The sequence below is a fragment of the Dipodomys spectabilis genome, unplaced genomic scaffold (genome assembly GCF_019054845.1).
Source record: "Dipodomys spectabilis isolate Male_0828 unplaced genomic scaffold, ASM1905484v1 ptg000043l, whole genome shotgun sequence".
NCBI lineage: Eukaryota > Metazoa > Chordata > Mammalia > Rodentia > Heteromyidae > Dipodomys > Dipodomys spectabilis.
This window is the reverse complement of record NW_024870720.1, coordinates 14,537,403-14,553,019: the sequence shown is the minus strand read 5'-3', so window position 1 is coordinate 14,553,019 and position 15,617 is coordinate 14,537,403. Positions and strand designations below refer to the sequence as shown.

Genomic DNA, 15,617 nt, shown 5'->3' with positions numbered 1-15,617 from the left:
CTGAAGATTGCTGTTCCAAGCCAGCTAGGCAGGAAAGTCCATGAGACTCTTATCTCCAATTAACCATAAAAAGCTGGCTCAACTGGTAGAGTACTAAGCCTAGAGGAAAAAAAAAACTAAGACACACATGTAGGCCCTGAGTTCAGCCCCAGGACTATCACCTACAAACAAAAAAAGCTATTTTTGTTATTGTTGTTAATAAAATTCCTGATTTTTGCTATCATTTTGGTGAAATGAACTGATGGTTGTAAATTTTATGTGTGTTTGTTATGACAATGGACACAAACTGGGTATAAAGCTGAATTTAGTATAACACATCTTAAAAATATTTACCAAATCTTAAAGCTTGTTTTATTCTGAGTCAGCAAAAATATGAAAATAGTTGTTACATATAGAAGAAATGTCAGTAGCAAATATAATGACCAACTTTATCACTTAATATTTTACAAGAAACTTTTTATTGTTGTCAAAAAACAGTAAGATGAATGTTTTAGGTACAGTCTATTAACAGAATTGCCATTATCTTGATTTTACCAACATGAAAATGCTAACCGCCCATCCTCAGTCCCTAGAATCAGCCACACATATGGCAGACAGGGATGTTAAAGCAAAACTCAGGTCTAGACACCTCTCCCTCTCTGGGACCTGGAAAACAATTCACACTAGCCAGCACTAATGTGAACACTGATCCAATGACAACTGAATAGTAACAGAACTTCAATTTTATGTCCATTGTCCTTGAGGATTCTAATAATTTATACAAGACCTATGGTCTTTCATTCTCCTAGCCCTTTTGTAACTCGCAGTTCTCCATTTATGCTAGTTTTTTTTTCCACCTACAGGAACGGTTGTGATAGTCTTACATATGTCTCGGTTTCCATTCACTTTATGACTGCCTGCTTTTCTAAGCTTTATTAGTATAAACTAGTGTTTTTCAAAGATCAAAAATTCTACTTCATTAATAGCACAGGTTTCTTTTTGTTGAAATGAATCACTTATTAAAAGGAGTGTTGCCTTCATTAAAAATTTTTATTCACAAAAACATGATCCCTCAGTATATTTCACTTTGGCTTATCAGGAAGGATTTAGATGTACCCAATTTTTGGCTAATAGAAATTCAAGCATTAGGATGTCCTTAAGCCAAAAACATGGTTATCTTTTCCAGTAGATACACATAAACAGACATAATAGTTATAATCACTTTGTTGAGGAGGGCTCAAGTATGGAAAACAGAAGACCAAATACAAAATACTTGGCCTAAACAAATTCCAATGAAAGGAATGGGAGATGAATCACAACTAATATTTAACTGTACATATTGACTGATTACATATACTCTTTCAGGTACTTATACAACTGTAAAGATGTCATATTAAGAAGAAACACGGCTGGAAGTCTGGGCTTCTGCATCGTAGGAGGTTATGAAGAGTACAATGGGAACAAGCCTTTCTTTATCAAATCTATTGTCGAAGGAACCCCAGCATATAATGATGGAAGAATTAGGTACTAATGACTATTAAAAACTTATATTCAAAGAAGTTTTTTCTATATGCAAAAGTTTGGCCCCTTTCAAAGAACACATATTTACTGTACTTTTATTTTTTTTAAAGGAAGTTAGAAATTTCAACATTTGGGTAGCATTTAATGTCTAATAGATTCAAAACATGTCCTTTCTTGGTTCCAAACTGCAACTTCCTAACACTTTTAGTATTCCTTCTAACAGAAGCCAAATGAATAGTAAGTTTGTAAAATTTAATCTTTACTTGGAAGTAATGCAGTTAAAATAGACCACTGTAGCAAAAACTAGAACCACCAAAATAAACTTACATAACTTCAACTATGAAGTGAAATACTGATCACATATCTTGTTTTGTTTTTTAGATGCGGTGATATTCTTCTTGCTGTCAATGGTAGAAGTACATCAGGCATGGTACATGCTTGCTTGGCAAGAATGCTGAAAGAACTTAAAGGGAGAATTACTCTCACTATTGTTTCTTGGCCTGGTACTTTTTTATAAGGTCAATAATTGAGTCTTAGAAAAACAGAAAAATCACAAATAGGCTAAGCGGAAACAATATATTTATCTTGTCAATTTTTATATTTAAAGAACGCACTATAAAAAAATGTCAGGAAAGGTGTGATCTAAAGAAAGTCAGTTATATTCAAACAATATTCTCAAAAAATAAAAACTACTCGTAGCTTTTATTCAGTGTGGAAGATTTCTCATCCACAACTTTTAAGTTTATATTTTTCTACAAAATGCCTTTAAACAATAAAATAGTTTGTATGCCCACTGAATTAAAATCACCAACCTAAATTAAAATTTGGCAAATGAACAGCTCTACAAAAAAGTATATCATGGGCATTTTAATTTAAAGCCAGAGGATTTTTTTTTTTTACTGTATCAATGAGAAACGTTCCTTTCACCAAATGAGAAATAAATGTTTTTCAAAAATTACACCTGTCTTTATATGTGATTCTAGTTAAATTTACTTCTTTCACCATTTTAAAGATCCCAGCAGTTATGTGCTACCTCATGTATGTATAACACCTTTAAGGTTCTCTCTCAAATTCGTTTGGTATTATAAACTTCTATTTTCTTAGTTTTAATAGGAAATGACTAAAACTTGTAAGTACATTTTTAATTCACAATATAAACTCCATCTATTATGCTACCAGTAAGTCTTGGAAAACACAAGAATGGGTGAGACAGCCATGCTGGTTCAGCTTTGTGTTACCAATGACGTGTCTGTAGGTATGCCTGCTAGAAACTAGACATATGAGAAGTTATATTGCAGTGGCCACCCAAATACCACTTGATAGATCTTAGTAATTTGGATATAAAAAATGTCTTATTTAGTTCCAAGTTTAAAATCTTTCAAAAGTTGGGATACCAAAACTATATACAAGAACTCTGACTAATATGCAGGTGCCATGGCGGTAATGACCATTAGTTTTAATGTCAAGACTTGAGAGGGTCCCTTTTGCAGTACAACCTCAAAAGAGAATGGTATCTGACCAATAATAACAAAACTGTAGCTGAGGTGGGTCCTTGTCCTTCATTAGATACTGTGCATATACATAACAACACAGCTCTTTAAATCCTCTAAGAGACTCATTCACTTTACTTTCTTGGACATGAAGTGAATTGCTGTCTTTTTTTTTTTTAATATTACAAGACAAAAGATTTTTAACTTAACATGAAATTTTCACTCTTTTTATTTTGAAAAAAATTAACTTTTCATTCTAACAGAACAAGATTAAATGCAAATTTCTTAAACATTATCCAGAAAAATAATGAGATTTATATTTATCTATTTCTGGGATTAATATACAAGGGGCAAAAATCTTGCCTATTCTGCAGGTGCAGCTTCGGTGCTCTCTTGTTCAGGAGCAGGTTCACTGCCAGCTTCTTTTCCTTCTTTGCTTCTTTTTGATTTTTTGTGCTTGTGTCTCCTGTGACTGTCTCCTTCTTCACTTTCATGGCGACGTCTGCTATTACTGGAAAATAAAATATGTTCTGTTTTAAAGTGTTTAAATACATAATTGGTATCATAATCTAAATCTGCTAAGTGAATTCTCAAGATAACATTGGACATAGTATAGCCTAATGCATTACTTTCTCATAAACACATTTTAGAAAGTCATCAATTTTTGAGATTTTCATGTAGAAATATGCAATAGGATCATCTTTACCAGTATTACCTCAAATTCCCAGTGCCTATTTATTCTATAAGACAAATTATAAACTAGAAATTGAAGCACTATGTCAGAATTAAGAGGTACTTATTTTATAGTGTCCATTTTCTTCAATTATAATTTTTTCTGAATATATTGGCCCTAAATTTTTTCTTTGAACCAAAATACTTTTATACTATTAGGATTTGGTTCATATACTAAATTTCCTCCTCTGCTAATGAGATAGTAGAATGAGTCAAATTCTATGATTATTATCCCAGGCTAATTTTCCTTTTCTGAGTATTAAATGAAATACAGTCTCACTAATTTTTAAAAACCTTTGTTGAAGTGCTTAATGGATTTCAACAGATTATTCTAAAACTTCTAATGAAAACACATGTGTTCTGGAGGCTATTTGGAAATTATTGCTTTCACTTTCAAATCCGTTTTCTTTGGCTTGAAATGGCTGCGGTATTTTATTAATAAAGAGCAAACCTGCGGGATGACTTGTGTCTTGTTTCTTCTTTCTCTCGGTGTCGTCTTTCTCTATGCCGTTCTTCTTTCTCTCGACTTGCTCTGTGACGCTCATAGCCTCTTTCTGCATATTCCCTGTATCTGTATCGTTCCTCATCACTGCAATCAAAATGGAAACAAGTTTTCTTGACACCTGAACTACTAATTCTGAATGACTGAAAACTGTGCAGGAAGAGGTTCTCAAGTCAAACAGAAGCCTCTACATTAATAACTTTAAAGACAATAGAATTGAGCCAGGTGCTGGTGGCTCATGCCTGTAACCCTAGCTACTCAGGAGGCTGAGATCTGAGGATTGTGGTTCAAAGCCAGCCTGAGCAGGAAAGTCCATGAGACTCCTATCTCAAACAAACCACTAGAAAACTGGAAGTAGCGCTGTGACTCAAGCTGTAGAGCACTCACCCTCAGATGAAGAGCTCAGGGACAGTGCCCAGGCTAGAATTCAAGCCCCCACAACCGACCACAAAAAAAAAAAAAAAAAAAAAAAAAAGACAATAGCATTGAAACCTCTTTGTACAAATACTTAATAAAAAGTTTTTAAGGGACTGGGAAGGTGGCTCAGTGGTAGAGCGCTTGACTTGCATGCATGAGGCCCTGGGTTCGATTCCTCAGCACCACATAAGCAAAAAGAAAAAAGCCGGAAGTGGCACTGTGGCTCAAGTGATAAAGTGCTAGCCTTGAGCTGAAGAGCTGAGGGACAGCGCCCAGGCTCAGAGTTCAGGCCCCATGACCGGACCCCCCCCCCCCAAAAAAAGTTTTTAAAGTATAACAATTACACATTACACTCCCTCTATTGCTTTCAAAGTTGTTAAGCCATAGATATTTCATATAATAATATTTTGTATTTTTATTTCTGATATAAATTTAAATCAACAGCTTCATTTTCTTTTGCTATTAGTTTAGAATTAAAAACATATTCCAGATTTCTTACAAAAATTCTTATTTGCAAAGCCTAGTGAAGATCCTAAGAATATATGGCTCACAATGGCTACAAGGTAGAAAGCAGATAAAGATTCTTAAGCCTCTACTTTATCAACAATACAGAGTACTACAGTCATCAGAGTTCAATAAATAATAATAATAATAATAAACCAAAATAGGAACATCAAATCACCTTCTACAATACCTGTACAGGATGCCCAAAGATTGGACATACCATCACTTCATACCACACATCTTTGTGTGTTAGGGCATGGAAAAGATAAGTATAAGTTGCAGCTCTATTTTCTGATTCTTTGAATGGAATTACAAAGACTAATAAAACAGGAACTAATCATTGTAAGAAGGTGGTTTTTCTTTACCTCCTTAAATCTGTCCCTCATCATCCATCATGTTTTTTGAAACAGTCTCACCATGTAGCCCAGGCTAACTTGAACTGATAATCCTCTTACCTTAACGGCTGAAATGTTGAGGAATGTGCCACAACACCTGGTTCTTTCCTTTTTTTATTTAAATACAAGTCAATATTTTCTAAACCTACTATCAGTAATTATCTCACTTAGAATGAACTCACTTTTAAAACAATATGCTGAAAAGATGTGGTTTCTAGGAATATGTTTAATAAAAATTGTATGAGGCAGCTATATGTTCTAAGAATATGGGAACACCACATACTAGTGGCACATGCATATAATCCTAGGTACTCAGGATGCTAAGAGAATCAAGATTTGAAGCAAATTTGAGAAATTCTTATATCCAATTCACCATTGGAAAACCCGAAGTAAAAGTGTAACTCCAGTGGTAAAGTGCAGCCAAAAGCAGAAGGAGGGCACAAGGCTCTTGAGTTCGAGCCACAATACTGGTACACAAACACACAGACACTAAGAGTAGATAATAAAAATATTTAGCAAATTTGATAATCTTTCAGAGGCAGAAGATTTTTTGTAAGTTTTTAGCTTTTTAATAGTCACTGAAGTAGAATTAGCCCAGCAGCAAATGAGGCTCTTTATAATGACTCAACAGACTTACATAAAAATAACTAAAAGTAATCTAATAATATGTCATTTGTAGCCTTCATTTTACCTCTAACTCTTAAAACAACTCTTCACTGGCTTTGGCCCTTCTGAAGGCAACCATGATGAGGACCTTACAAGAGACTGTTGCATAGTTGGTCCTGCCCAAGACATAAAGACCGCCTTCCATTGCCTTTCTGAGCAGTGGCTGTAGCCTAAAGTTTCTCTAGGCCTGGAAATTATTAGACTTCATTCCAAACATCTTAGAATGACTTTCTTTCAGGCCCACAGTTAAGCTATCTAAAAAACAGATGTCAAACCTGATCTGTAATTTTCAAAACAATGACCCTATAAGTTTATAATCCAGCCTATGTACATATTGCTTTATTGACACTTTGCCAGTCTTTATTTCACTTAATTTTCCATAGTAAAATTCATTTTCCTGGTATAATTCACAAAATACAAAATTCTATTGACTTTGTTCTGATTGAAACTGAGTGTGATATGGCTAGCTGATGTAACAATGAGAAATATCTTCCTACCAATTAAATTATATTACTGTTGTTTCAGTAGATTGAAATGAGAGAAAATGTGCAGTTCCAAGATCTACATGAAATCAACTTTTTAATACATATAGAAGTGGCGTTTTTAAAATGCTTTTAACCAATATTTGTTAAAATCAATATTATTTTGTTCTTAGCATGGTTTATCTGTCTTTAAATTAAAGGGTAACAAATAAAAAGGGTAGGCTTTTTGTAAATCTTGGCAAAGTATTTCTGGTGTTCTTAAAGAAACTTAGAAAACACAAGTCTTCAGTTACCAAATGCACAACAGGATTGACTGTGTCTATCAGAAAGGTTCAGTCTTGAAAATAGCCAGATTAAAATGGCGGTTTAGGACAGACCTAATTTATATGACAAGGTTTCTCCATGTTTATCTCTATATATTAATAATATTAGTTAATAGCAAATCCTATTTTTTGCAATGACAATACTCATACATTGATCATATATTAACTAGAGAAGAGAAAGCTTCTCCATTGCATTAAAGGGATGCTGTTCTATTCAAATTCTTCAGTATATGTATCCACAAAATAAGTGAAAACAAGATAAAATTCTGAACATGAGACACAGGAGCAAAAAAATTTTTTTAGACTTCTTAATAGGTACATTACCAAAAAAGGACAATTAAAATTTTTTCAAGATTTTTAGGGAAATGGCACAGAAATGAAATTCAAGCATAAAAATACAAAATTTACAACTGGCAAAGATATCTATATGCATTTTTTTTTTAATGATAAGTCAAGCAACAGTGGCTCATGCTACTTACAAGCCTGAGACCTGAGGATCTGGTTTGAGGCCAGTCTGGGCATTAAATTTCTCAAGACTCCATCTTCAATTAACTAGAAAAGGAAAGGCTAGCGGAGTGGCTTAAGTGATAAAGTGCCAGCAAGATTAAGCTGGTAAAAGCACAAGGCTCTGGTACCAGTAAAAACATCTTTTAAAAATTTACAAAGGATGACAGTTCAGCAATCAAATGAAAAATTTTAGATGACAGCTAAAAAATTTGTGAGGAGGTACAAAATTATTTTATGGGACAAGTAAACAAATTCAAAGATTTGCTTTTGATAAAGGCAAACCTCTGAGAGCTCATTTTAAAATGGGGCTTCTAAGTATTTGTTAAGAGTGCCTTTTCCAAGTCAACTGGAACTGAATTCCTCATATAAACAGAATGTCAAAAGCGTAAGTGAAATACATGCATACAAAATTTTCTTTAACACTCAACAAACCTGTTAAAGACACTTGGTGTGGGACTGTGATCACGTTCTCTCTCTCTTTCTCTGGTCCGTTCTCGTTCTCTGTCCCGATCACGATCTCGTTCTCTGTCTCTGTCTCTTTCTCTATCACGGTCTTTCTCTCTTCTTGCATAATAGTCCCACTGCTTGGTGGTGTCCACAAGACTAGGCCATGAAGGAGCAGAACCAGTAAGATGGGGAAAGGCAACTAAAGAAAAAACACATTAAACACATATGTTATAGTACTTGAAAAACAAAAATAAATGAGAAAAGACAAAATTCCTGCCACAAAAGAGGAATTTATAAATGCAGAAGGGAAATATCACCTGGTAGATACTCTCAATATTGAAAAATCTACCAACAAATGTCAAAGACCTAAGAAAGTCTTAAAGATCCTTCACTTGGCACTTGGCAGTGTTAAGAATCGGAACACTCATTTCCCAATATCAAAACTGGAAACTAGCAAAAAAGATTAATGACTTAGAAAGGTATTAATAATTTAGAAAGAGAAAATGAGAACCACTACAAAATAATTGCTAACTTTAAGGCCTGGGATATAGCTCTGTGGCAGCTTATGCCATGCTGGCCACGTTTATGCATGCTAAATATCTTAGGTTCAATAGCTACACTGTAATGGATTAATAATTCTACTTTAAGAATAAAACAATGCCCCTTATGATGGTTTACAAGGTTTAAGAAAGCAACAGTCCCTACAATAGAAAAGTTGCATAATGTATACCAAATTAGCCAGAGGTCTAGTAGGACAAATGATGAAGGTAACAACACTAACAGATTTTTAGTGTGTTCCAAGACTTTTATAGCTAACCTATAGAGAAGTTAATGCCTGGCTTCAAAGTTTCAACAGATAGTCCCGCTTTCTGTGGGGAGTTAATGCAGCTGAACATTATACTAAGTTGAAGTAGATGCTCATTTGTCACTACAGAAATCCTATGGCCTTTAAGAATTATACTAACTCTACTCCTTCCTGTGCTCTATAAATGGTTGGCTGCACATCTGTTTAAAACATGCTTTACTGAGTATTTTAAGCTTAGATATCTTTCAAAATATTACTGCTGACAATACATCTGGTCACCTTAGTTCTGATGGAGATGAATGACAAGAATCATGTTATTTTTATGCTTACTAACACAAAATCCATTCTGTAGCCTAGCCTGTACAAAAGTGGGTAATCTTGACTTTCAGGTCTTAAAAAATACATTTCCTGGGGCTGGGAAGATGGTTCAGTGGTAGAGCGCTTGCCTCGCATGCCTGAGGCCCTGGGTTCGATTTCTCAGCACCACATAAGCAAAATGAAAAAAGCCGGAAGTGGCGCTGTGGCTCAAGTGGTAGAGCTCTAGCCTTGAGCTGAAGAGCTGAGGGACAGCGCCCAGACCCAGAGTTCAGGCCCCACAACCAGACCACCCCCCCCCCCCAAAAAAAATACATTTCCTAAGATGCCACAGTGATTCATCTGATTCATCTAGTGAATTTGGGCAAGGAAAACTGAAAATCATCTGCAAAGCAGTTACCATTCTAGATGCCATTAAGAACCTTTATAAGCTAAGCATCTTTGACTCAGGCTGAGATCTGAAAAGGTTTGAAGCCAACCCAGGTAGGCAAGTCTGAGTGACTCCTACCTTTAATTAAACATTAAATAACCAGAAGTGAAAGTGTTGAGCCTAAGATATAAGTGAAAAACTGAGAGAGCTTGAAGCCCTGAATTCAAACTCCAGTCAGTACTGTGCTCCTTCTTCCTGTACCTCCCGCCACCAGCAAATCATGACTCGCAAAAATATTGAGAAAGTCAAAATATTAACAGTTTGAAAGATGCTGATTCTAAGGATGACTTTGGGGGACTCAAGACTTTAGTGGAGGAAGCAGATATGATAACAGAATTAGAAGTGTACCTTGAAGATAAGAATTACAGAAACCTCATGACAAAACTTTTTTTTTGGGGGGGGGGGGGGTCTGGTCGCGGAACCTGAACTCTGGGCCTGGGCACTGTCCCTCAGCTCTTCAGCTCAAGGCTAGCGCTCTACCACTTGAGCCACAGCGCCACTTCCGGCTTTTTTCTTTTTGCTTATGTGGTGCTGAGGACTCGAACCCAGGGCCTCATGCATGCAAGGCAAGCGCTCTACCACTGAGCCACTTTCCCAGCCCCATGACAAAACTTTTAACAGATGAGGAATTGCTCTAAAAGCAAAGGGGAATAGATACTGGGTTTCTTCACTGGGAATCTACTCCTGGTTAAGATGCTGTTAACAGTACTGAAAGGAAAATAACAAATCAAGAATACATAAACTTGGGGCTGGGAAGGTGGCTCAGTGGTAGAGCGCTTGCCTTGCATGCCTGAGGCCCTGAGTTCGATTCCTCAGCACCACATAAGCAAAAAGAAAAAAGCCGGAAGTGGCGCTGTGGCTCAAGTGGTAGAGCGCTAGCCTGGAGCTGAAGAGCTGAGGGACAGTGCCCAGGCCCAGAGTTCAGGCCCCACGACTGGACCCAAAAAAAAAAAAAAAAAAGAATACATAAACTTTTGAGAGGACTGACTAATTTCAAACAAAGACCTACTACGGGTAAAGTGTTATCAAACAGCATCACATGGATCCAAGAGATCTTTCATAAAAGATTCAACTCAAGTGATATAGCAAGCATCATTGTCTCCTCTTGAAACATTGCCACCACTCCAACTTTCAAAAACCACCACCCTGATCAGTTAGCAGCCAGCATCATAGAGCCACCTAAATCCTCCATCAGCAAAAGATGAAAACTCAATTCACCAAGGGGCTCAAATAATCACTGGCAGTTTTTAATAGTAAAGCCTTTTTAAAATTAATATATCTACATTGTTCTTTTAGACATGTTATAATCTATACAGTATAATATGAAAACATAAAAGTATATGGTAAAAATAATACTTTTATATATACTGGGAAACTAGAACTTTGCAGCTTATTTTATCACATAAAATTTATTGCTATGAGTATTATGACTGGGTTCTGAACCCAATCTGTATCTCCAAGGGCATTCTTGTACTGCTCTGTATGATCACAAAAATCTAGTTCAGTCACATCCAGCTCTGTTCAGTTTCTAAAGCCTATATTATTTCCTTTTATCCCTATGTTTTTGAACATTTGTGGAAATCAAGTCATGTACTGTTCACCCTTAAGGGAGACCCTTCGACTGACAGCCTCTTCTCTGTCACCTAACTACTGCCCAGCTAGCCTATAAATCTGATTAGGGTAACCACTGTATTTCAAAATATCTTTAAAAATTATTATAATTTGCAAAAAATAAGTGAATGATACTCTTAAAGTGGATAAAGTTGTTGTGAGTGAACATCAAAGAGGATCTACAAATTATCATTAAAAGAAAGCAAGCCACTGAGGAGGAAAGTAAAAAAACAGATGCCATAACTCTTACAAATAAAGACTGAGACAAATTGGTGAAAACTCCTAACTCCTATTAGAAAAAATCTACAAATATCTATTGTGTCACTATTCACTAAAGTATAAATGAAAAATAGATGGAGGTGATTCTGTTAGGAACCTGGGAAACATGTAAATCAATTCTACCAATTAATCTTTCCCCTCTCTTCCCTCCAGCCTCTTCCCTTTACTTCCTTTCTTTAATTTTCTTTTCTTTTTTGGGGGTACCAGTACTGAGGCTTGAATTCGGGGTCTGGGCACTGTCCCTTAGCTTTTTCACTGGTGCTCTACCACTCAGTCTACAACTTTATTTCTGGTTTTTCATGGTTAATGGTGGTTAGAATCTCATGGGCTTGTCTGCTGCTTTGAAACACAATCCTCAAATTTTAGGTTCCTGAGTAGTTACAGTTATATGAATGAACCAGTGGTGTCAGCATCAAGTAACATTTCTTAATTGCTTCATTGTTTTAACAATTAAAATTATGGGCTGGGAAGATGGCTCAGTGGTAGAGCGCATGCTTTGCATGCCTGAGGCCCTGGGTTCGATTCCTCAGCACCACATAAGCAAAAAGAAAAAAGCCGGAAGTGGTGCTGTGGCTCAAGTGGTAGAGTGCTAGCCTTGAGCTGAAGAGCTGAGGGACAGCGCCCAGGCCGAGTTCAGGCCCCATGACCGCCCCCCCCCCCAAAAAAAAACAATTAAAATTGTTAACTGTTTTCATGATTTTTTTAACCATGAAAACAGTTTTACATTTAAAAAAATATTTAGCTCTTTTACTGATTCAAACTAAATGTGAGTTAACTACTTACCATTACCATATGGAAATGCACGTGCAGAACGACCATCATAACCAGAAGAATGTCCACTGTTTGAAGGAAAAAAGTGTATTTTTTGCTATTTTAATAGTTTGATACAAATGGAAAAATAGCAAAGCAAAAAATCCTTTAACATTCTTGGGCTTTAGACAAGCTCTTGCTATGTTACTCGTGCCAGCCTTGAATTCTTGGATTCAAATGATCCTCCCATACCCGACACCTGAGTAATTGAAGGCAGACTTGTATCTCTGTCCTAACAAACTAATAACCTTTTACCATCATTTAATGATAAGCTTTAATTTTGTAATTCTATTTTAAAATAAAAAAACATTGGCTTTTATGGCTTTTTTATGGCTTTTTATTGTCTTTTATGTCTTAACATTAAATCTTACACTTAATTTCTCACAAAAACAAGTAATGTTTAACATGAATAATGTAATTCATTCAGATTGGCTCAACGTGGTGTAACAAGAATGTTGAGAATAGAATTTTAAAGGTTTTTGTTGTTTTGTCGGTCATGGAGCTTGAACTGTGTGCCTGAGTGCTGTCCTTCAGCAGTTCAGTTCTACCACTTGAGCCACAGTGCCACTTCCGGTTTTCTGGTGGTTTACTGGAGGTAAGAGTTTCATGGCTTTTCCTGCCCATGCTGGCTCTAAACCACAATCCTCAAATCTCAGCCTCCTGAGTAGCTAGGATTAAGGCGTGAGCCACCAGCGCCCAGCAAATATTTAAAATTTAAGTTTAAGGTTATAAATCAGTCCAACTAACAGGACTGATATTTTTCTAACATTTTGATTGAGAACAAGTATGTGTTCAACAAGGACTAAATAAAAGCAAATTCTTATGTTCTCACAATTGACATTTTCCTAAGTATTATCTATGAAAACATATGCATTGTTTGGTACTACTGATGTAAAACTCAGAATTTTTCTTTCTTTTTTATATAAGCTGAATATGTTTTTTAAAAGCAAATACCTTATAGAGGGGATTTGGCACTTAAAGGAAAACAGGAATAGCACCCTAAAGTCTCAAAGAGATTGTGAACCTTCCCCTAGCAACACTGTAATTTCCCTATACTGGAAAACAAAATATTGCCATCTAACGAAGAATATTGTTCAACATAGCATTGTAATCAACATAAACTACAAATACAAAGTATAGAAAATAAGGCCAGCTCTATGAAGAAGATGAGATGCAACAGTGTAACAAGGAAGAAAACAGCTTTTCTTTTTTTACTAGGGTAAAAATAATAGTTGCCTTTACCTAACTGCAAAAAAGCCATATATTATTCATGATTTCCAGCAAACTGTACTTTCCATACAACTGACCAGCCAAGTTTTTAGCAAAAAGAATCTAAAATCTAATCCATGTCATAAATAAAAGCATAAATAAAAGCATAAATAAAAGATTCCTATTCTAAAATTCTATTATTTTAAGTGTTTTTTGCTCTATTTTGCCATCAGGCTTTAGGTTAAATATCTTACAGTAACTAACACAGGTTAAGATTTACAAATTAATGGGCAGATGTTATGTTTATGAATGCAACTCTTCTACCAAAAGGCTATCAATGGCCAAAACTTACAGCCACCCATACTGATTTACCTTTCTATTGTTGGTATAAGAGATGGTGGTGGAGCGCCTGGTGGAGGAGGAAAACCTGAAACATTCAATCATAAGACAAAAATTATTAGCAGACTGCACATACGATTTTAAGAGTGAAACAAAGCTGCTGTGTTTCACTAAATTTCTCTGGGGATAAAAACGTGCTTCTCTACATCTAATGGATAGAAAAAAATGGAACTTAACATATACAGTTTTTGGAATAATAAAAATTTTAACAAACAGTCTGGTCTAACAAAGCACAGATTGGGAGTCAGGACACTTGGTCTTATTTTCAGCACCACACATAGCCCATTTTGTGAGTATGAGAAAGTTAAGTCTCAATGCCTTACCTTTTCCATATAAAAAACAGTAGTAATGTTGCCACCAGATAGATTTTATTTGAAATAGTTCATAGAAGAAAAGCAGATAAAATAGCATTTACCTCTTTTAAAAAATATTGAGTATCAGATGTATAGAAATTCCCTTAAAATATACAATATATAAATGAACCTAACCAGCAAACATGTAAAAGTGTTTTTAATAGCACAACCCCAATGAACTATTTTACAAAGGAAGGCAAATAGTGGAGTTTTTCATTAGCACAGAAGAAAATAATTTGTACCTTTGTATCAGAAGGTCTGCATTCTCAATTTTTAGTACCACAGAATAATATTGCAAAAATGGATCTTAATAAGTAGGCTACTCTGTACTTTCAAATTCATTAGGAAACATAGCATTCCAACAGAAGACTTTAGGATTCCACAACTTACAATACCTAGTTTTTCCAAATTTAACAACCCTGACTATTAGGAAATGCATTAAATGATATAATTTAAATCCCTAACACAGTAATTCATATCCTGTCCTGAGGCAAAAGTATTCCACTATCAAGAACTCTATTACCTTCTATGTATTTGAAACTTCTACTAAGTCCTCCCTTAAGTGTTCTAGGTAAAATGAATGCTATTCTTTTATCCCTTCTCAAAGCTCCATGCAAGTAAGTTATAGTCCTGTTTCAAACTATTTCAAGTTTACTATGCTCTATCACTGTTTCCAGTTTTTGGATCTCCTATATTAAATCAGTACAAGCACAATTACCATAGTACTCCTAGATTCCATAATCCTACATTACACAGTAGCCTCACAACCACATTAAAATAAACTATAAATACACAATCCCTTTGACTTTTCTTGGTAAGTCTGTCAGACACATTTACACACAATTAATCACTGACTATCCCACACCTAAATGTGTACACTGTCCTGTGCAATCTGAACTTCCCTATTTCTGTTTATACAGGTCATTTTGAATTTAGTCCCACCCTTCCAGTATTATCACTATCACTTGCTTCACATTTTCCTTAGCTTTCAATACTGAGCTAAGTAGACACACTTGCTAACAGGGTTCACTTTACTACCCAATAAAAAGGAACAACTGACAAAAATAGAAACAACACTGTTCTATAAACAAACCCCTATAAGCCATACGATTAAGCAATGAACAATTAATTACCACTCTACAAATTACCACCTGACCAGTTTTCAATCCATCTACTACTGTGTGGTTCAGAACATATTTTCTCATGAAACTGAACTGTGACAACAGGATAAAAAAAAAGTTATGATAAAATGAATATAAATTCTTTTTCTTTTCTCTTGTAGTCACTTTATCATATAAAATATTCATTGATCAAAAGTTTTTAATAAAGATTTTTACATTCATATTTTCTTCACAAATTGGAAAGTGAGAATTTTCTCACAATTTCTATTTCCACAGAAATGGGTAAGACAAGTATAAGAAAACTAAGTATCTTGAAACTG

The 15,617-nt window shown here is 35.2% G+C and overlaps 2 protein-coding genes across 17 annotated transcripts in view; one reads left to right on the top strand and one right to left on the bottom strand.

The window, feature by feature from the left end:
* Window positions 1-2,465, top strand: part of Lnx1 (ligand of numb-protein X 1) — a 108,084-nt gene extending 105,619 nt beyond the window's left edge. For both annotated transcript variants that reach the window (XM_042678401.1, XM_042678402.1), the window contains 2 exons: window positions 1,345-1,503; window positions 1,882-2,465. In XM_042678401.1, the coding sequence (XP_042534335.1) occupies window positions 1,345-1,503; window positions 1,882-2,017 (295 nt within the window). In that variant the 3' untranslated portion in view covers window positions 2,018-2,465. The remainder of the gene's footprint in view (window positions 1-1,344; window positions 1,504-1,881) is intronic.
* Fip1l1 (factor interacting with PAPOLA and CPSF1) overlaps window positions 1,870-15,617 on the bottom strand; it is a 61,191-nt gene continuing 47,443 nt past the window's right edge. For 13 of the 15 annotated variants that reach the window (XM_042678404.1, XM_042678408.1, XM_042678407.1 and 10 more), the window contains 5 exons: window positions 13,797-13,851; window positions 12,189-12,244; window positions 7,951-8,164; window positions 4,174-4,311; window positions 3,170-3,501 (listed from right to left, as the gene is read on the bottom strand). In XM_042678404.1, the coding sequence (XP_042534338.1) occupies window positions 3,354-3,501; window positions 4,174-4,311; window positions 7,951-8,164; window positions 12,189-12,244; window positions 13,797-13,851 (611 nt within the window). In that variant the 3' untranslated portion in view covers window positions 3,170-3,353. Of the gene's footprint in view, window positions 1,964-3,169; window positions 3,502-4,173; window positions 4,312-7,950; window positions 8,165-12,188; window positions 12,245-13,796; window positions 13,852-15,617 lie in introns of those variants that run through there. The other 2 variants (XM_042678406.1, XM_042678405.1) reach the window with 2 other exon arrangements.